Raw genomic sequence first — 21,074 nt, 5'->3', positions numbered from 1 at the left:
ATGGATGCAGTGTCTCATGAGTTCGTTTTCACATGTGTGCAGAGGTGTGATGATCACACCATATTGTGTGAAACCTGAACTCACTTCCCTCGACGCGTAGTTTTTCAGGAGAAGTCGGAGAGAGAGCAGTATGGTTGGAAGATGTCTTCGGAGGGAACGGATGCGTCACTGGATTAGTGCCTGAGAATCTGTCCCAGCCTCTTCCTCCTGAGCTCGCTGAGACGCCTCCAGAAGGGCACGACACTCGCTGCTCGCTTTCCCTCCGCCAAGCCTTCCACATGAGCCAGCCAAGCCTTGCCTCCCCACCAGGATGAAGAAAGAAAAGAAAACGCATGCTTTACTGTTTCTCCTCCTGCTTCACTTCACCTTGGGTAGGACTCTGCTTTTCCTTCCTTTCTTGTTTTGTTCTTTGAGTGTGGTTAAGACTTCTTGGCTTGCTCTTATCTGGTTAATCCTCTAACACACAGAGAGGGCATGACCATCTTAGCGTAGACTGCTCATGCTGCTTGTACTCTAAATGTGTGATAGTATGTTTGTGTTGTGATGGTGGCAACTCCAAATATAATTCATCTTCTCCTCCCTGCTTTCGGTTCCTGCCCTTTTTAGCAAGTGAGTGCAACAGTTATCTCTTAATCACATAAGAATCATAAACATGATTCATGACATTTTTTAGTCTTATGCATTACTTGGAGTGGCTTCTGCTCAAATAACTTGGAGCATGTTTATTTGTTTGAAGGGCAATCAGACTATGCTCCGTATTTTTATGATAATGGACCCAGCAGTACACATGGGAATATGGCCTTGTTCAGCATCTCTGAGGATACAGCAGTTGGTAAGTGTTATTTTAGCAATCACAGTGCTGGTTAAATTCATTGTGAGATATCATTTAGAGTAGTTTAAAGGTGTCATGCATAGGTGTTAAGATGAAATTATCACACTGGTCTCGAGGCGTCAGCTAATCACTGTAATACCTTTTGGATTGTGACGTACGTCAAGACTTACGGGAAGAAAACAATATGGGTGGTGACTCATCTGACCTGAATATTAAACGGGCTAAGAAATGAATAAGAAATTAGAGTTAACACAAAAGGGTTTGCATAATGAACATAAAAATATCTTCTTTTTTTGTTTGACATTATTGTTTTTCTTTGTTATTTTTGCCACACAGGGACGCAGATATACATTCTGAATGGTACAGATCCAGAGAGAGATCCCGTGCGATACGGTCTGACTTTTGAAAAGGGCTCCAAAGAATATTTTATGGTGGACTCCAAGTCAGGAAATGTGACTCTGATTCAGGAGCTCGACAGAGAGGTGAGGCTGTCGTTTGTTTTGAAGAAACCATCTAAGAATCTGTCATCGCTGTGGCTCAAAGTGACGTCCACCTTTTTGTTGTAGAAACAAGATGAAATCTCGGTGGTCGTGAGCATAACGGACGGTCGCAATAAAGTAAGTTTTTGCTCTTTTGGTGACATATTAATCACAGCTATGACACTACAGTTTGTATGTTATCATTATTTATTTGGATTCCCATTAGCCACTAGCAAGGTTGCATCTACTCTTCCTGGGGTCCACACAAGTAAACATAGTGTAAAACAAATACGTAATTAAAAATCCAAGGCAAAAGGGAAGAAAAAAGAAAACAGGAAAACTACAAACAAAAGCAACATAATATTTAACAAAACATGTCCTACTTGGAGAGGCGCAGGTGTTCTGTGCCATCAGCATTCAGTATTTTTCAATTCCTCTGGACATAACAGCCTTGCATTCGTTTTTGGAAGAGGAAGTGAAAAACAACCTCTTGATACATGCCTACTATCAAAATTACTGTCATTACAGCTATAAGAAAATAGATGGTAAAGGACATCTGTGATTTTAAAGTGATATATGTGAAAGTAAAGCAAGGATAGTGGGAGAGGGCAAAAAAGGAATACAAAGATTGATCTGTGAAAAAGATATATCTACAAAGTAAGTGCTGTGACAGGAGGTAAATGGGACACTTACCATGTTGTGCTTTAGAAAATAATGTTTTTAAATATACAAAATTATATTTTTCTGATCACCTTCAGTCAATTATTTCTCTCTAAAGAGTTGTTTTTATTTATGAGATTTTGTTTTCTTCTTGCTTTCAGGTTGTTGAGACAGTGAGAGTGTTTGTCACTGATGCCAATGATGAACCACCTGAATTTCAAAACCTGCCTTTCATCATTGACATCCCAGAGGTACAGTGCACCCAATACATTATAATAAAATACAATTGGTTTGTTTATGCCACAAACGACCTCTAAATTTGCCCATTGTGTCAAACAAATAATTGAGAACAAGGTGAGTTTTAAAGTCTTGTATCTTCATTAGGACACTGCTCCAGGAAGCAGCATCTACAGAGTCCAGGCAATAGACAGAGACATGGGATCAGGAGGCAGTGTCTCATATTATCTACAGGTAAGCTTTGATTTTATGCAGATGATGCACAGTTGTGACCCTGAGATCTGTAAAGCTGTGTCGCAGTGAAATCGAGTGCTGTATTTTGAGTGCTATATTAGGCTGTTCTATTTTGTTGGTCCAAGTCTACTACTAAATTTTGGGAACACACTGGAGGCTTAGTGTTGAATTTCAAGTTGAGATAAAATGGTATGAACATTTCTTTTGACGATTTTAGTGGCCAAAATTAATGTGGGGAAAATGTCCAAAAAGTATTGATATACACACTGAATTTTATATTGAAAACCAGAGATAAAATTTGTAGCACTTTTTGTTTGCATGAACATTAAAACAATAACATTGTCAATATCTTATATAAACATATGAAAGCCTCGTTAAAGATAGCCTTCTTTGACATGCTTGCCCGAGTGTCGGTGTCACTGTTGATGAAGACGGGGGATCTGTAGCATCACCAGGTTGTCTCTGTAAACAAGGGAACAGCTAAAAATAAACATGTTGCATGCTGCACCTGGATCTGGGAGACTGTTGTGTACTGCTTGATGCTGAACAGTATTAATTGTGAGATTTTCAAAGCACGGTAATCAAACATGGTATGAATGATAATTAAAATCTGAAACTGCAATTCTAACCTTTTGGGAATTTTCCCGTAGTTAATCATGAAACTGGTTACCATTTCATCCCTAAATTTAAGCTTTAAAATTTGGTGTTTATTTTGAGATTTATTCAAATTTTTAATACACCCAGAACCAAATATTTCCTGCATCTAACTTCACTCTGGTATTAGGCTCTCCAAAATGAGGCAGCCAGGCTTCCCAGAAAAGTGACCTATTTTAGCCTCCTTGCACATGGCCTCCAGTTGATTTGTAAGATTTTACTAATCGCATGTACAGTAGAGCATCAGCCTACATCTCCAGATCTCTTAACTCCTGCATGCTGGAATACACCCTCAAGTCTGCCAACAAGTTTATCCTCTCAGTTCCCAAATCCCTATTTGAAAGTGTGAGCAAGCATTTCTGATTACACTGTTGTACTTATTTTTATCTTCTCACAGTTTCACACTTAGTTTTTATCAATGTTTTTCAATTGTTTGATTCCATTTCCTCCTTTAATCCATTTTAAAAATCATATTATTTGTGTTATTACCACTTCACTGTTGTTATTTACATAGTGATACTGTTAACTGGCTTGGTGTGGCACTAACACCCGGGGGTTGAGACTGGAGGTCGCGGTGACATCATGAGAGCTGTGCTGCCATGTGGAGGGAGGAAAAGGGCATTCGAATGATGGGACGGTGTGCGGAGGGAAAGATTAATCTCATACCAGAGAGCAGTCTGGGAATGGTGTTACTTTAGTGGATTAAATTTCAATTACATTTGAGCAAGGCACTGAAGGCTTAATAGGGGCTTAGGTTTGGTCTGGGCCAACAGCTGACAGCGCAGTAGTTGCTCCTGTTCATGTGTCAACTGTGAGATAAAAACGTGTATTTACTTTTGAAACACTGCTAACTGTGTGGCTCTGTGCATTATCAGACTTCACCGTTTGCCAAGTTTACCATCGATGGGCACAGCGGGATCCTAAGAGTCAAACCTGGTGAGACTTTGGACTACGAGACCACGCCTACACACTTTGTGACGGTGGTTGCAAAGGTGAGGGATCACACCTGATGCCCCTTTTGCCCTTGGGTTTGTCTTCTCAGGTGCCCCTAAAACACACATTCACACTGGGCCTCATTCACAAACAGTGCATATGCACAAATCTTTGCATAAACCATGCACACTAACGTTGTGTACACAAATTGGGGATTCAATAACAATTTCTTACTTGAATTTGTCATAATTAAACTATTTAACCACAATTTAATCTACAACATGACAAAGACATAAAAATGATAAGCAAGAAGGAAACATATGTAGCTTAAAGCTATTATCAGTCGAACAGTTGGGTAGTGATTCATTTGTTACTCGATTTTGATGCACAAAAGATGCCCCTTTAGACCTTTAACTTGTATTTCGAGCACCACAGTGGTTCCTTGAGATTTCAACCACAAGAAGCTTGAAGTCAAACATTTGCAGTGGTGATGATGGCGTCTCTAATGACTATTGCTGGGAACCAGTACTCGATAACATTAGGTATTGCCAAAATATCCCCGTACCAAGTAGTATTCGAATGTCTCCAGGGAAGTGATACCAGCATGGGATGCTTTTGTGTGCCAGGGGTCTGATCCTGGACTGTCTCGACAACCCGCCAGGTCAGCATACTTTCTGTTGCTGTTATCTCCGGAGCCGCTCTCCTCCTGGCAAGTCTGCCCTGTTAGCACAAGCTTACATAGCAGCAGCACTAACATCCAGCTCCAAGCTGTCAAATGGTCCTAACAAACTCACACTGACACCGAAACACATTAGTTGTTTGATGCTAACAGTTAGCTCTGTCACTGTGTGTGTACAGCCGGGCAGACTCTAATATTTGTCCCCGGAGTGGAGCTTACACTCCTGCAGCAGCTACAAACCATAATGTTGCAGTCTGTGGTGTGGTGAAACTGAGTACAGTGTATTTAACGGACTTGGCAGTTCAGCGTGCCGAGATACCACTAATGTGTTCGGAACTCCATTCACATGATGGGTATCCGATGAAGTACTCTTCTGCTGTGGTTCCCAACTGGTTCATGGTCCAAAAGTGGGTCATGGGTCCATTCTGAATGGACCACAAGTGACTTGTAAACATGTCAAGTTTGTAAAAAAAAAATCCACTTTATTTTGAAGTAGGGTGCATTTCCAGCACAGAGCTTTTACTTTGAAGTGCCGTTTCCTGCTGTAGAGTGAGTGACTATGCGACAGGTGCTTGACAGAGACAGCAAACTAGCTCGATAACATGGCCAAATACAAGTATGACGCTGAATATATTAAAGTGTGTGGACCTTGAACTCATGACTGAGGAGAAATCTGGACCCCGTGGGTGGACCAGTTGGGAACCACTGCTCTACTGGTACTACTAGTGTTGGTGCTGGTATTGTAATTTTCTAAACAATACCCAGCCCTGGTAATGATGACCATAAATTAGCCTAGAAAAATCACAGTGTAAAAAACAGCAGCTAAGATAAGCAGCAGCAGAGACCTGGGTCGACAGCACCCCTTCCTCCATTTATACCTCTAGGCAGATGTATTTCCTTATACAGTGAAACGGGGGCAGGGCAGTATGCTGATTGCAGATAGCGAGCACGCAGCTGTCAATTTAGAATGATTCTGATTCATTAACATATACACAGTGGTAAGATGAGCAGGAGCTTAACATGAAGTTACAGATTCGTCCATGTCGTGCAGCAGCAACCTTTCTCCAGGAGCATTACTTTTTACACCTTTATTCTAAAAAGGGAAGGTTTTAATTGGCCGAGCTCTACCTCTGTAGCACTTTGCACATGAAACATTTGGCAGGAAGGTTCCACAGCCCATCTGTTGGTGGCCAAAGGTCATGAAAAGTTCAGTCATGACTAAGCTTTCTGGACACCAGCACTTTGCTGATTTTCCACAGTCTCAGTGTGTGAAGTGTTGACAGTGTTGATCCCAGTGTGAATAACCTGACAGGAAATGTTTCCACTGTGAGTAATAATGTGATGGAGAGTTTGTTTTCCTAGCCTCAGCTCTTCTGTGTGTCTGTGCAGTAACAGACTTTATATACAGTATATATACGATTTTTGATGCAACCACTTCCATTAATATAATCAGTTTTACTCACTAATGGTTAAATGAAGATAAAACACTGCAGCATGCATTTTTGCCACAGAAAAATATGAGATCTCTGCTTCTTTCGCTGTCACTGAACATAATAACATGATATTACAGATTCCATTGTCCCCAGTCGTACTAAATTTGGCATGCTAAGAGAGATTATGAAGTTCACGTCCCAGTTTTAAACAGACAGCTATGGTGAATTTCAAATTATGTGGTGCTTGTTTTTGTTTTTTTTTAATTGTTTTTTTTTTTTTTTTAATTTTATATTTTGTAATTCTGATAAGCAAGTTGAAAGAAACTCATTAAACCATTTCAAGTTAGACATCAGGTTACTTTCAGCCAGTGGGAGGCCTCTAATGGTTTGATTTTAGCTGGGTAAAAAGTGGAACACATTGTCAAAGTTAACAGAGAAGAGAGCAGGGCCGCCTATAAGGGGGAAAAGTGAAAAACTTCTGGGCAGAATCATGTTCATCCTAAATATAAGCAAATGATGACCACATTTTATTTTGGACCAAAATATTCACAAATAATTATTTAAACAACACAAACAAGCATTGCATTTACTGTGTTTTTGTTTCATGATTAAAACCTCTCTCACCTGAAAATGACATGGCACAAGCCGATTTGGTGAGGGGCCAGTCATTGGAACTTTTCAGGGGCCCAGCCATTCCACTCTCATTCCCAAGTTGTCACATACCGACGCTTTGTCACGGCCCTCTGCGTGTGATATCGACATTGAAGGCAGCCTTTGGCATACCAGGCTTTCAGTTAACTCCGATGTAAACCCATGTGCAGCATGTAGAATAATCAGACTTCCTTTCAGGAGACAAGTTTGTGTCCTGTGTGATTTCACTACATTAATGACATGTTACAATATTTATTTCTGTGTGACCTGTGTGTGTCACCTAGAGATGCTGAGGGGCACGATTTGTTGATATTTGACGACGCAGGTTGAGAGCAGGTTGGCCCAGTCGTTTCTGTGGGCGGGCCTGAAAGAGTGTATCAGTAGATTGGTGCCTTTTGTATTCAGTTCAATGTTCATCTTGTTTAATTAAACAAAAGTTAGAGATATTTTACTTTCATTTTCTTTAATTCAACAAGCAGTTTGTTATATTTTTGTAATATACCAAAAGCAGCAAAGACACCTTAATATCTCTTTGTTTATTTCAGGCAATATTGTTTTTCTCATAACATGCAATCATAACTTCAGACATTTTAAAAAAAAGTGCTCAATTTGTCTTCTGTCTCACTATTTGTTTTTCCAGGATGGAGGTGGAAAGTACAAGGGCAAACACCAGGTTCTGACCGCTACAGCCACCATGACAATCAATGTACTTGATGCCCAGGACATGCCTCCATCCTTCATAGGAACCCCTTACTTTGGCTACGTCTACGAAGTCTCAGTTCCTGTAAGTCCTCTTCTTCTTCTTCACACACCAGTAAAGGTGCTTTTGTTAACCTTCAGTAAATATGTGTAAGATTAATTATACTTTCTTCCAGGGTTCTGAAATATTCACCGTGTACGCTAAAGATGGAGATCAAGGCAATCCTAACCCGATACATTATTCCATCATAAATGGTAAGAACAAAACATCAGGGAATACATTTAAAGCTTACATAGCTTGTTTACTGTTTATTTGGCACATTTAAGACACATCCTTTATCACCTTTCAGGCAGTGATGGTGTCTTTGACATAAATAGCACCAGTGGATGCATCACTCTAACAACCCTTCCAACTCTGCTGAGAAATGAGTTATATGAAATCATAGTCAAGGTAATGTTTTATTCGTCATTTCTTGGGAATACACTCTTATACATTTAACCTACTGTAATTACTACTACTAAATGAATTTATTATTTTCAACCCTAGGCGTCTGAGGTGGGACCAAACAATCAGCTGGAGGACTTTGACATTACCACGGTGACGGTCCGGGTGGTGGATCTCAACAACCATCCTCCAACCTTTTACGGAGAGAATGGACCACAGAGCAAGTTTGAGGTCACCATGTACGAGCATCCTCCTGCAGGGGAGATCCTCCGAGGCTTTAAGATCACCGTCAATGACTCTGATCAGGTATTTCCTTTACTCATCCATTGAGCCCTTCCTTATAGTGTGTGTGTGCCTGCTGTGCTGTAGCATACATTCATCAAGACATCTGCCAGATGTCAACTTGAGTGTGAGGATCATTTTCTTGTTTTTCTGGGCAGCTACACTCGAGGTAATTCGACTGATTTGAGGTTTCTACATTCTTGCTGTTTGTGTTTCTTTGCAGGGTGCAAATGCTAAATTTAAACTGAGACTCGTGGGGCCGAGTCGAGTGCTGCGAGTGGTTCCCCAGACAGTCCTGAATGAAGCTCAGGTGACCATCATTGTGGAAGACACATCTGGCATCGACTACGAAAAGGGACCAACACTTTCTTTCAAGGTTAGACTTCATACATCTCTCCATTATGACTGATTGTTATTAAAATTATTTCTTAGTCTCTTGGTGGATCAATCTTTTTGATCATTCGATTATTTGCTTTGCATTAGGGCTGCAATGATTAGTCGACTAAACAAATGACTAATCGGCTATTAAAATAATCGGTGACTATTTTAGTGGTCAACAAATCAGTTTGAGTCATTTTTCATAGAAAAGTACCATAAAAGTACCCAAAATACTCTTATTGCAGCTTCTTATGTTCAAATATTGGCAGCTTTACACACTCTCCCATGACGGTGAACTAAAACCCTTTGGCGTGAGTACGAAACTAGACATTAGATGACATTATTTTGGGGTTTGGGAGAGACAGAGCGACATTTTTCAACATTTTAATACATTTTCAATAAAATGATTAGTCAACTAATCGAAGAAATAATCGACAGATTAGTCGACAATGAAAATAATCGTTAGTTGCAGCCCTACTTTGCATCGAGCCCAAAACTATCCAGAACCCACCACATATCAATTTGATGACGAAAAGCCAAAGTTTCGGAAGATCCAGTGTAGCCAGCAGATAACCGGGCCAAGACTTCATCTTCCATGCACCAGCCATTTTGCCTAATCTCTATAAACAGGTACCTGCATATGAGTGCAGCTACATTTTTAAAAAAGCTAGTATAGAGCTAAATCATCGTCAGACGATAGCTGATGGGTTATGAGGTAGCTTTTTTTTTACCTGCGTCTATAAATGTGGTTGGTCAATACTTCTCAGACTACAAATGGAAACCAGAATTCTTTCGATACCCAAATCTTGTGCTGTGCCTTCAGATTCTACATACATATGCAGATATCTGTTTATAGAGATGAAGCCCAAGATGACGTCTTCTCCGACCAACAGCTTCACACCCAAAGATATTTAGTCCACAGTGATATAAAACTGAGTTTTATAAGTATCAACTTTCCACATTTGAGATGCTGGAACTTAAGCAAATACTTGCCATAATACTTCATAAATGAGAAACTATTGATCGCTTATTAAAATTGTTGGCGATTTATTTTAAGCCACGCTATCAGCATGGCTCTAGGGATGGTACCGTCCACCACTTTGGCCCAGTCTAAAATTTCTCAACAACTCTTGGGTGGATTGTCATGAAATTTGGTACAGATATTCATAGTCCCCAGAGGATGACTCCTATTGACTTCAGTGATCCCCTGATTTTCCCTTTAGCGCCACCAATTGGTTGATATTTGTTGTTCAGAGGGAAATGTTGCAACTATTGTCAATCCAGTCATGAAAATAAATGTTGGCATAGTGTTTCTGCAAACCACAGGTATTTTAAATTTGTATATTTAGTGTGTAGTAGTAGTAGTAGTTTCTTTACATTTTAATTCTATGTTGTAACAGCGTTGTGGTTGATGTGTGGTTAGGTTTAGGCACAAAACCCAACTGGTTGGGGTTTGGAAATGATCAGGCTTTGGCCTAAAATAACTGGTTGGTCTTCACAAACACTGCTGCTCAGCCGTCTCACGTCAATCTCACACCATCCACTCTGCCTCCTGATGAGATCTCAGCTTGTATATGTGTAATCAGAAATACATCACTTTAGAAACGATGATATGAAACGTATGAAATGTATATATGTAGCACATTGCAGAAACACACAATGCCGACATTATATTCTGGCAACTTGGTTGACAATTGCTGGATGGATTATTTAAAAATTTGGTGCAAAGTAAACACCCAACACACCCACAGTTTAATTACAATGAGCATTGTAGCCTGACAGAGCTGCTAGCCTTGACTCCAAACTGATTTGATCACTTTCCATGTTTCTCTCTGCAGCTGCTGGCGGTGGAAATCGACACTCCCGAGAGATTCAGCGCAACAGCTGACATTGTGATCAACCTGCTGGACACGAACGACAACATCCCCAAATTCACCTCAGAGTATTACATCGCCAGGGTCCCAGAGAACTCCCCCGGAGGCTCCAGTGTTGTGACTGTAACAGTGAGTCAATCAAGATTAAACTCTGCTTTTACCCATCCAAAGTGATTACATAATCCACCAATACCCACCAATCCTCCAATAAATGCAAATTACTCTGTGCAGTTCATCAGATGAAAGCAGGTTGTTGCCAGACAAAAAAAAGGTTGGTGTTCCCTGGCTTCTGGTGGTCCTTGTTACGAAATTAATGTCTTTGTTTGCTTTATGTTTTACCTCAGGCAGGGCTTTTATTTACAGAAATATGGGCTTCTTCCTTTTCTATTATACTGTGTGTATCCTGAGAGCAGGCAGCGTGTCCAAGCTACATAGTGTGGAGTAAAAAGCTTAATTTGCTCCAAGGTTAATCATGCTGACCTATACCTCCATCCCCACTCACCACATGAAGAGACTTATAGCCTGCCCCACCCACATGAGCTTAAGACCCTAGCTGGTTATCCTCAGTCAGCGCCAGTAAAAAAACACCGTGGACCACCTTCAGTGACCTTGGTTGGGTTTTTGCCCCCACTTGTAACTATATATTCATTAAGATTTATCAAATTGGTAAATAATCATGCTGACAAAATGTACATTTCTTATATTTTATTATGTCTGCTATAAATATCTGGGGTTTAATCTCTTTCCTGTTTTTTTCTCCAGGCAAATGATCCAGATTCAGGGCCCTGGGGTGAAGTCAAATACACGATTTATGGATCAGGATCAGATTTGTGAGTCAAAACCTTTCACTCCTGCCAGTTTAGGTTTGCTCTGATCAGATACTTAACTCTCGCGCTTCCGCAAAGTGAATTTCACAGACCAAAAAGTTATTTTTATGTGTATATGACTCATGACTCAGGGACTCAGGGTGTCTGGTAAACTCAGCCAGCAGGACACCCAGTCTTGATTCATCTTTGTCTCTTTGATGGAAGAGGTAAGCAGGAAACCGGTTTTGATTGGCCCCTCTGCTACACAAACAGCTCGCTCTAAAATGGCTGCAAGATGCTGGCTAATCTCCTAATTGGATTGGAGGGTTAAAAATAGACAGCCTGGCCCGTCTCACATAGGGAGAGCCAATTAACATGCAATGTGACAGCTGGAGCCACAGAAACGGCAGCTTTGAGAAGCAAGGCAGCATGCAGCGAAGGAAAAGTGAGAATTTATGCCCGTCTTCCAGCAGCAACCTGAGTTAATTGTGTGAAAGTTATCAGTTTCGAGGCAACTTGTGAATTTTCACAGTGGAAAACGAGACAGAAAAGGTGGCTGAATAAAATGGTAGCGAGCCCGATGTTGAACTGGAAAGCACTCAGACAGCATAAAGCAGCACAAAGCTATGGCAATGCTGTAAATTCATTTCCTATGTGTAAAATACTTGTGTGATTATAACAGCTTTGACTTTATTCTAAAGGCAAAAGTTTTTTTGTGCAGAAGAATTGCAAAGTCTTGGAGGAAACTGATGCAGTTTATTACATAGCAGGCAGGGTATGAGCATGCACTGCTGTTAGATAGTGCTTGTTTTAAACACAGCTACTGGAAAGTCAGATTTATATCTCTACACATAAGATCTTTGAAATAAGGAAATGTTGGTGATCCAGATCTGCATGAAAACACACAGTGACAGACAAACATGCAAAACTGGATGATGGTGGTGATGAGTCAGAAGAAGAGCGTGCACCTGCCTTGAAAATGTTGAAATTTGAAGATTTGTCAGTTTGTATTAATTTGGCTATTTCTGGAAGGATTTGGCAAAAACAATGACAGAAAAACAGCATCAGATAAGCTTGTTGATCTTGACGAATATAAAATTTGCTTTATATAGCCAACTATTGATGCAAGTCACATCGAGGTTCACAGGGTGTGATGTGCTGTGAATTCGGATGCCTTTATTAGAAATACCTGGTGTGTGTGTTTGACAGAATGGACAGCTGTGGTTATTATGACTCATACACTGTCTGAACCTCCTGCAGGTTTACCATCCACCCGACGTCAGGCGTCATCTCCACACAGCCATGGACCAGCCTGGACGCAGAGGTCAGGTCTAAGTACAACTTCTACGTCAAGGCTGAAGATTCTGAGGGAAAGTACGGCTTGTCTGAAGTCTTTGTCACCGTCCTCGACATGAACGACCACCCGCCAGCGTTTGATGAAACTTTCCTGGAGAAGACCATGATCATTGGTACACCTGTCAAAGTAGAGGTATGTAGTGTCACATCATTTCCCCCATGTGCTATAAATCGATCAAAACACAAGTTGTTTGTGATCACACTGACATTTAGAGACATTATATGGAAGTCCAGGATGGCCAATATCAAAATAAATTAATGTTTAAAAAAATAAAATGTTTGAAAACAAATCATTACTGCCAAAACTAGAGGATAAGGCTGGTGATATTTAAAGCCTAATATGGCTACTTCCTTCATGATGTAGAGCTCCATTGTTACCACATACGATTAATCCATTGATAAAAAATAGTCCCAAATAAATGCAGTATTTGCTTGTGTTTATTTGAAATACAGTGCCCAGCTGTTTGTGGAAATTGTATTTTTAAAACTGAAAATATCTGTGCAGCAAAGGTTGCCATCTGAGCATTTGTGTGTATTTTTGGCAGTCCAGTATGCAGCTTATTAAAATAATAGTTCAGTTGTTTTTTTTAAGTGGGGTGGTTTGAGGTACTAATCTATAGTCGGTGTGTTACCTACAGTAGATGAGGCTGGTGTGCTCCCGCTTTGGAGAAGCAGCCAGGAGTACCACCAAGCTAAGTAATGTACTGCTGTGGATGGGGGCAGCAGCAAAACTTTAAAAAATCATTGTCAGTTTAAGAGTGCGCTATATTCTGGATATTTTCATTGCATTACCTTGTTGTCAGACTTCCTTTCATGACAGGGAACTGAACAAACACTAAAACTTATCGATGCTTTCTTCAAAGCCAGACTCCATTGACAAAACCAGTAATCTTACTTCACAGAACATGTGAGTTGTTGGTCGACCACTGCTTTGTGGGTAATTTTGTTTGTGTTACTGTGTGACTTTGGTGTTTTAAAGGGTTCGTTTGAATCAATCAAAGTCACACAATAACAGAAACTAACCGACTGAGGCAGTGGTAGACCACCAATATCTGATTTTGTCAATGGAGCCTGGCTTTGAAGAGAAGTTGGTTGGTTTCAGTTTAGTCATGCATTGGAAAGGGCTGTCTGACAGCCAAGTTAAGTGATGAAATTTTTTTTAAATAAAGTGCACACCTAAGCTGATGTTGATTTTTTTTAGATGGCTAAAATACGTTTTGCTTTGGTGGTACTCATGCCTGTTCCTCCAAACTGGGCGCGTGCTGACCACCACCTACTGTAGGTAATACACTGACTATGGATAAGTCGTTGAAAACAGGGGAGTGGGCAGTGACTTGCAGTGTCAGATGCTGACAAAAAAAGCCATCCATTAATGTCAGCATGATAAGCGTCTGGTCGCCTTTATAGGTTATGAGCGCTTGGTCGCATCAGGAGGAAATGTGGCGGGACAAGAACAAAAGTCAAGGCGATGAAAGTCCGAGTAGGTTGGGTGGGACTGGTGGCGGATGGGTCCAACAAACGCTGATCTTCACCCAAGAGAGTGGTGTTTGCGTCCCATAAGATTATAAAGCCAAACCCTGCTCTTTTTTCCTAAACCCAACCATATGTTTTTGTTGTTGTATGTTGTTGGAAAAAAAGGGTGCAGTGTTGTACTGACGTAGTGCATTTATTTTTAATAGAGACTGTATGTAAACAGTAAATTTCCTGTGAAAAAGGCATGATGTAAGGTAAGGTGTATTTTGAAAGAAGACAATGCATGTAACAGGCAGAACTTGACACAGCGTCATAGAACGGCAACAACCAACACACCCAGGGTACTTTGCACGTCGTATCTGGACGTGGAAAGCCCATGACTAAACGTCAATATGTGACGAGGTCAGAGTGAGAATGTGTTGGATAAGTACCTCATACAACCCCACATCAAAAAATCAGAACTATCCCTTTAAAATGAACAAACCATTTTATGGTATTCTGCTACTTTTTACAGGCAGTAGACGATGATGCAGAGTCTCCGAACAACGTCATCGAGTACTCCATCATGAGGGCCGATCCTGACAACGCCTTTGACATCAACTCAGACACCGGGGAGATCAAGCTGAAGCCGTTCATCAAGTCCATGGAGATTGTGCGGAACATCACCAAACAGAAGGACTGCAAGTGGTCTCTTGTGGTCCAAGCCAGGGACAGAGGCTCCCCATCCTTCAGCACAACCGCCGTGGTCAACATCGATATCACAGAGGCGGTAAGACGTAGTTCTATCTTGCAGCATGCTCACAGCGCTTCCTTTTCCAAGCTCTAGGCAGCAGATTTAAGCTTTAATGATAATAGGCATTGTTGTCATGCTACACAGCTGCTAATTCAGCATCCTTGTTACAGCCAGTCACAATTCATTGAGCTCATATTCTTTAAAGGATAATGCCGCTCATTGTAATGCTTCTAACTTTATCAACAAGCCCCATGAAGAGACCAAAACCAGTGACTCTTAAGCTGTTAGATGTTCTTCTTTTTCAACTAGCCAGTTGCTAACTTTGTGATACATTTGATTTATCAGAGCTTTTTCGTTAAAAACAGCTGCGTGCTGTAGTGGGAAACACTAAATGTGATGTAGAACCAAAAACAATGAGCTAAAAGAGGCTAAAAAGCCATTGAGCTGCAGAGCTGGTGATAATTCTCTCTGGGTTTCCTACTAAAAGCCACAATTTCCCACTACAGGTAGTTATAATAAAGTAGCACTGTCTAATCGTTACCAAGTTCACAGCTATAAATGTTAAATACGTGTACAATGTTTTTAATGTAAAAAGTCGAAACTATGCATAATGTGAATGACAGAAATTTGATCCAAGCCACTACTCAAAAGGATTTGTCGCATTTTGGTAACCCAAAGGTTGTCCCTATGAAGGACTGATTTATAAAATATTAGTAAATTCTATTAAAAACCACAGGTTACAATTTACAACTTATTCATAGAGGATGCCTCATTAGTATTTATTTATTTTGCAAGAAAAACCCAAAATTCAGGATAATTGTAGGGGCCATGTTCATCAAGGTTTTGGTAACCCCTAATATTAACCATCATTAATAAATGGTAACTTGATAGTTAATTACACTTTAGTTAATAGTTATTTAACTGTTAATAAACAATGAAGTTATAATTAATAATGTTACTAATTATTAGTAATGCCATAAATTATCCCTAACAGTTTAATGTTGCACACATTGTAACATTTATATACCATATTAACTATTCATTAATGGTTAATAATTTGTTTGTAAATCATCTGTTAACAATATTTGATTTGATTTGTCTGTTATAAAGTTTTATTGATTAATACCTTCTTAAATGGGTGATAGATACTGTGAAGTGCATCTATAAACATTTATAAATCCATCTATAAATATTTGGGTGGTCTTAACAAAGTTGCAGTGTTTATACATGCATTACACTGTTTTTATTAACCATTTATCAAGGTATAGCCGTCCAAATAATGTTTATAGATGCTTTACAAATCAGTTATTAACCATTAACAAATACTAAATACAGTATATAAAATGTTGCAATGTATGCAACACTAAACTAAATAACAGCACAATAGCATTACTAATAGCATTAATAATTATCTTCATTTTGTTAACATTAAATTTCCTATTAATTCAACATTTCTTAATGATGGTTATTACTCATTTTTACCATTTTTTTGTCATTTTCTTAAAAGATTTGGACAATTTTATGGCACAGAGAAATAAATTATATGGCTGCAAATATAACACTAGTTAGAAGCGTCACTTCATACTGTTTTTTTGTTTCTTCAGTAAATTTAAAGATACAAATTTGAGATCTAAAACAACAGCGGCATTATCCTTTAAAGTTTTTCAGTCATTTACATTAACTCATATTTTACCTACCATGTTTTCATTATGTTTTCATTCCTTCACTACATGATGAGATGACTCGGTGTCTTTGGTGTTGTTTCTCTGTTGTGATTCGTGCTTTTTTCAGATCAAAGGTCGCATTATTTCATACTTGATGGGCCTCAGCAAGCGTCCGCTGACTGTTTTTGGAATTTGTCTCAGCATTGTCAGTTCCCTCATCCTACTAACAATCTGCATATCCACAATCCTGTACTGTAACGCAGTGAAAAAGTCCCGAATCAACCCTGAGAGTAACTATATCAAAGTGGTGCGCAGGATCAAGTGAGAGACATTTGGCACCTGTAACTTGATTTGTAACCTTTAAAAAGATATTTATTTTTTTACTGGTGTGCTACTGTCTGTAAAAGAGTACTGACGCACATTTGAAGGAATATTTATATAACAATAAAAGAGGAATCTTTTTCTATTTTCTTTTTTTCTTATTTTTAAATTTGTTTAAATCTTTGATTGGAAAATTCGGTATTTTTATCATAACAACAAACCCCATCTTTGATAATCTAAAATACTTTTTTTTTCCTAGAGCATGACTCAGACTATAAGTTTGTTAAAGTGACAAAGATGGAGTATTTTCTTCTTGACTGGAAACCTAGATTTGCTCACTCATTCTCACACAAACATGCTCTTCACTCCATTTCGGTATGATGAACTGCCATTGTTCTTGTTCAGCCCTCATCAGTCACATGCCAAAACGAAGTCCTCATGCACCGCACTGCCAGACGCACTCCTAACAACTAGTGTTGTGCATAGTTCATAGCTTTGCAGTCCTGTACTGTAGGACAGAGGATGATGGATGACTGAGTGAGAGTGTGGGAGTGTCACTTTGTTTCTAGACATGTTGTTTGGGCCTCCTCTGTCAGTGCTTTGCGCATCCATCTCATGCTTGCATGCTTCGGACAAATGCTGCGTTAACGCTTGGATTCAGTCCCTTGGACTTGATTTAAACTATTTTATTTGTGCTCTTTCACAGACTCCTCTCAAGGGGCCTATGGCGGCCTTTTTAATGAAAAGTAGGGACAATCCTTTGAAAGCTCTAGGCATGGTCACTGTTATCATAAGCTTGTTGGTAGGGGTGACTGTCTTGATCTCTACGGCTCTGTACATGCGCAACTCAAAGTCAAACAGGATCATGCCGGCACGTCGCATCATCAAGAGGCGACCCAGGGACCAGCAGCCCTGGAACTTCAAGATGCCTGCCGTCAAATTCAACAACCCGGCAGATAAGTTCCTTATCGATGACCAAGAGAGCAACCAACAGCGGCGCCCCAGCAGCCCCAGGCCGAAGCCTCCGCCCCCTAGCGCTCCTCCGCCTCCTTCAAACACCCGGGCTAATGAGAGGCCCCGGGCGGTCCCAACAATATCTGGTACCCTGGTCCCAACAATATCTGGTGCGCTGGCTTCCAAAGGCTCAAAGAAAGCTAAATCCAATCGCCGCAAAGAGGGGAATGTCAGCTCTGCTCTGGTGTCAGAGCTTAAAAAGAAGCTGGAGCAGAAAATCATTGAGAGCAACCAAGGTTATTATTAATTCTGTCAAACAAACATCTTGTTTAAGGTTCTTCGATGACTCTACTGCTCTTAGCTCATCTACTGTCTGAGGGTTTTTACCTGAACGTCATGTGGTGATCTGGCAGGGTGGGCCTACCTGTAGATTAGTCATGAGTAAATGATGAGAGGGGTGCAACAGGAAGGTTTACAGATACTTATGTCTGAGGACAAGATATAACCCAGTGGGCTTCCTCAGTTGACCTGGCTTAGGTTAAGACAGAACTCGCGTTTGTCTTTACTGCAGTGGGAGATTATTCACCACACTGCCATCTTGAGGAAGATTACATCATCTTAACAGTAAGAAGCACCAGTGTAAATTACCCAGAGAGAGGATTACCAAGACTTACTGTGTATACATAAGTTGCATAACTTCCTGAAAAGTGTAAATGTAATGTTTTTTCGACACAGAACTAGGTTTTCACCCAATTAATCCTACAAGAAAAACATTTCTTCTTGCTCTCTGGAGCGTGCAGCTGAATGACACGGTCATACAAAACGACACTGCTTCTTATAAAGTGCTAAAGGACCTGTGTGTTGATATTTTTACTGTGTTACATCAGCCGCTTCAAAGCTGAGAAGTTGCTCTTTTGTATAATTACAATGTGCCACTGTAGGTTTTCACAGCAACACAAGCTATAACAGAGATGCTTTATTCATTTGAGTGTGTAATTCTAGAAAAAATGCTTTTATATAAATAACATGGGTCCATTATAAATGTATATATATCCATATATGGCAAGATGTGAATGTTTCCCAGTTGTATCTTGCAGCAGTAAATAACATACGGTACAAATGAAATCAGCTGACACCACTTAAGGTTTTCAAGCACAAATCACAATGTATATAACCTGCTTAGACATTTCCTTTATAGGTATAGATATTGAATATATAAAGTCTGTGTTGAACATTTAGGTTCCATTCACAGTTTCTTTCCATGTTACTCTTCAATGCCTTCAAATGTAGGCAAAGAAAATTCATTTAATTGCTGTAACCCTTGTATCTGACTATATCTCAACTTATATTTATCTTAAATAAGTTGAGAGAAACTATATATCTTAACTATAAATTACACTTGCCTGGTCCTTTGAAGTAACATATTTGTACCGTCTTTGTACTGTCTTGATTTTGATGAATAAATATTTGAAAATAATTTTGTCCCTGAGCAATTTTAGATTAGGTTATTTCAGATGAGAGCATTTTAGTTTTTTGGTTTTTTTTTCTTCTTAGCTTACCTTGATTAATGTACGACAAGGAAGCAATCTGAAACATGAGTGACAGATTAAAGTCAGAAAGGTGTACAATGTATTCCATGGATGGAAACAACATGGTAAGTCAAAGCCAACATTTATTAATACTCTAGTATTTGATTTTGTCCAACATAGTATACTATGACTATATTTCAACATTCTATACTATGATTTTTTCTCGACATACTATACTGTGACTTTTGTTGACATACTATACGATAAATTTTTTAAAAATGCTATACTATGTGTTTTTTTCGATGTACTATACTATAATTTTTTCAACAGACAATACTATAATGTTTGGACATACTATACAATGAGATTCTTTACTCATGCTATATTATGACCTCTTTGACATACTATACTGTGAGTTTTTTTTCAACATGGTATACTATGACTTTTTTCAACGTACTATACTGTGACTATTTTAAACTACTACACTAACTTTTTTCAATGTAGTATACAATGACTATTTCAACATTTTATATGACTTTTTTAACATATTGTACTATGCCTTTTTTGACATACTATACTATGACTTTTTTTTGACTTACCATACTATGACCCTCAAGATGTAATAAAAAAGTCATACTATACCATGTCATTCAAAATGTCAAAAAAGTCATAGTATAGCATGTTGGTCAAACTATCATGAATAGTCATACTATAGCCTGTCGATCAAAATGTTATTAAAAAGTCATAGTATAGCATGCTGCTCAAAATATGATTAAAAAGTCATGCTATAGCATGTTGATCAAAATGTCACAAAGAAATCAAAGTATAGCATATTATTCAAAATGTCATAAAAAAGTCATAGTATACCATGCCTCTCAAAATGTGATTATGGAAGTCATAGTATAGCATGTCATTCAAAATGTCATAAAAACTCATAGTGTAGCATGTTGTTAAAAATGTCATAAAATAGTCCTAGTTCAAAATATAATTACAAAAAAAAGTCATAGTATAGCATGCCGCTCAAAATGTGATAAAAAAAAANCATGCCTCTCAAAATGTGATTATGGAAGTCATAGTATAGCATGTCATTCAAAATGTCATAAAAACTCATAGTGTAGCATGTTGTTAAAAATGTCATAAAATAGTCCTAGTTCAAAATATAATTACAAAAAAAAGTCATAGTATAGCATGCCGCTCAAAATGTGATAAAAAAAAAAAGTCATGGTATAGCATGTCGGTCAAAATGTCATAAAAAAGTCATAGTATAGTATGTCGATCAAAATGTGATAAAAAAAAAGTCATAGTTTAGCATATCGATCAAAATGTTTTAAAATAAGTCATGGTATAGCATGTTGTTCAAAATATCAAAAAAAAAAGTCATAGTATAGTTTGTGGTTCAAAATGTCATAAAAAAGTCATTGTATAGAATGTGGTTCAAAATGTCATAAAAAAGTCATAGTATAGTATTTCGTTTAAAATATAAAAAATTCATACCATAGCATGTTGTTTAAAATATCATAAAAAAGTCATAGAAAAGCATGTCGTTTAAAATATCATAAAAAAGTCATAGTATAGTATGTCGTTTAAAATATAAAAGTCATACCATAGCATGTCGTTTAAAATATCAAAAAAAAAGTCATAGTATAGTATGTCATTCAAAATGTCATAAAAAAAGTCATACCATAGCATGTTGTTTAAAATATCATAAAAAGTCACAGTACAGTATGTCGTTCAAAATATCATAAAAAAGTCATAGTATAGCATGTCG

The 21,074-nt window shown here is 38.7% G+C and overlaps 1 protein-coding gene across 2 annotated transcripts; it reads left to right on the top strand.

Moving 5' to 3' along the window:
- Nucleotides 1-125: 125 nt before the first annotated feature.
- LOC126400309 (cadherin-related family member 1) lies at nt 126-19,223 on the top strand. Of its 2 annotated transcripts, XM_050060893.1 has the most exons (18): nt 126-371; nt 737-832; nt 1,169-1,314; nt 1,399-1,449; nt 2,133-2,222; nt 2,356-2,442; nt 3,972-4,088; nt 7,433-7,576; nt 7,668-7,746; nt 7,842-7,942; nt 8,039-8,242; nt 8,442-8,594; nt 10,435-10,599; nt 11,233-11,300; nt 12,537-12,765; nt 14,620-14,874; nt 16,630-16,707; nt 17,530-19,223. In XM_050060893.1, exons 1-18 carry the CDS (start codon nt 311-313, stop codon nt 18,082-18,084), a joined length of 2,679 nt encoding a protein of 892 aa, XP_049916850.1. In that variant the 5' UTR covers nt 126-310; the 3' UTR covers nt 18,085-19,223. The 2 variants fall into 2 exon arrangements, with proteins under 2 accessions (XP_049916850.1, XP_049916851.1); XM_050060894.1 differs by lacking the exon at nt 16,630-16,707.
- Nucleotides 19,224-21,074: the final 1,851 nt, after the last annotated feature.

Source organism: Epinephelus moara, chromosome 13 (assembly GCF_006386435.1).
Source record: "Epinephelus moara isolate mb chromosome 13, YSFRI_EMoa_1.0, whole genome shotgun sequence".
Classification (NCBI taxonomy): domain Eukaryota; kingdom Metazoa; phylum Chordata; class Actinopteri; order Perciformes; family Serranidae; genus Epinephelus; species Epinephelus moara.
The sequence above is the reverse complement of the archived record's forward strand: the minus strand, read 5'-3'. Positions and strand labels throughout refer to the sequence as shown.

Bases quoted from the DNA above. Each gene is read 5' to 3' on its own strand.
- LOC126400309 (XM_050060893.1), top strand. From the start codon at position 311: ATGAAGAAAGAAAAGAAAACGCATGCTTTACTGTTTCTCCTCCTGCTT. The intron at 2,443-3,971 runs GTAAGCTTTGAT...GTGCATTATCAG, and splicing joins GTGTCTCATATTATCTACAG to ACTTCACCGTTTGCCAAGTT. The intron at 7,577-7,667 runs GTAAGTCCTCTT...ACTTTCTTCCAG, and splicing joins TCTACGAAGTCTCAGTTCCT to GGTTCTGAAATATTCACCGT.